Source organism: Myotis lucifugus, unplaced genomic scaffold (genome assembly GCF_000147115.1).
Source record: "Myotis lucifugus unplaced genomic scaffold, Myoluc2.0 scaffold_3135, whole genome shotgun sequence".
NCBI classification, from domain to species: Eukaryota; Metazoa; Chordata; class Mammalia; order Chiroptera; family Vespertilionidae; genus Myotis; species Myotis lucifugus.
The window spans coordinates 12,952-14,314 of NW_005874183.1; the positions used below are offsets into that span (position 1 = coordinate 12,952).

General features: G+C 55.9%; 1 protein-coding gene across 1 annotated transcript; it reads right to left on the reverse strand.

The window, feature by feature from the left end:
• On the reverse strand, positions 1-709 carry LOC106695801 (mast cell tryptase-like). Its single transcript, XM_023749131.1, has 3 exons — positions 688-709; positions 251-393; positions 1-165 (listed from the first exon to the last, which is right to left on the reverse strand). Exons 1-3 carry the CDS (start codon positions 707-709, stop codon positions 1-3), a joined length of 330 nt encoding a protein of 109 aa, XP_023604899.1.
• Positions 710-1,363: the final 654 nt, after the last annotated feature.

Below are 1,363 nucleotides of genomic sequence, written 5' to 3' on the forward strand. Positions count from 1 at the left end.
TCATGGGCAGGAACGAATATGACGGCGGATCCAAGGCAAGAAGGATGTCACCCGGGCATAGACTCCAGGAAAGTTGGGAAGACCGCAGCCATTTCCCCAGCTCACCACGCCTACCTGGACCCAGGTACCCCTCCATTTACAGACCAAGGGGCCCCCAGAGTCACCCTGTGGGAAGAGGAGACAGGGGGTCAGTACTCAGGGCCCCTGCAGGCAGGAGCAATGGACGGAGGCCACAGTCTGGGGGTCTCACCTGGCAGGAGTCCCGGCCCCAGCTCCCGGCACACAGCATGTCGTCCGTGATAACATTGCCCTTCATGAGGTATTGCTGCCGACAGATCTCATCCGCCACAATGGGGACCTTCACTTCCTGCAGAGTTTTGGGCGGCAGCGGATCTATGAGAAGAAGCCCAGTGAGCCTGTGGTCCTGAAGGGGCGGACAGTCACAGGCCGCGTGTTCTAGAACCACACGCTGAGCCTCAGTGCCCCCAGGGGGACCCATGGAGTCACCCAAGACCCCAACTGTCTGGGTTCACTCGAGGCCAATGGGCTGATAATCTCTAGGCTGACACTGTGGGCACCAAGCTCCAAAAAGAAACAGGGAAATATATTTTTATCCACAAATAATTTTTATTGGGAAAAACCAGAGTAAGTGCTTTCCCCCAAGAAAGGCAGAGTGAGCGGCCCTACTGTCAAATTTGACTTTGTCCATTTAATCGTGAATCCTGGAGCTCGTCACTGAAGTTCTCTCTCCTCGTTCTCCATCCCACTATGGAGACTCAGGGAGAACGGGGACCCCCGGAAGGGATGACATGGCCTTGTGCAGAGTGAGGGAGAGAAATGCCCATGGCATCCTGGCCAGTGTTTCCAGTGATGAGTGCACTGGCCGTAAGGGTCCCAGGTTTGATTGTTGGTCAAGGGCAAGTACCTGGGTTGCAGGTTCAATCCCCAGCCCGGGCCGGAAAGACAACTAATAGATATACTTCTCACATCGATGTTTCCTATCGCTCTCCCTTCCACTCTCTCTAAAAATCAATAGAAAAAATATCCCTGGATGATATTTATTTTAAAAAGATGCCCATTGAAATGCCTCACTCTTATTCGGGGTCTCTGCTCCTTAACAGACTCCTCTCGAGCTGTCTGCCTCCTACACCCAAGGGAGACCCCGGAGGGAGCCCAGCTCAGACCCCAGCTGAGCCTCCTCTGTAAAGCCCGGCCCGCCCCCTGCATCGCCCTCAGTCTCCTCCTCCCACTCCCACGTGTCACCTGGTTCTCACCTCCTGAAGCAGTGTCGCCCCAGCCAGTCACCCAGCACCGTGTGCCTGGGAGGAGTGCGGAGGAGGCTGGCGGGAGGCGGATCCACCTG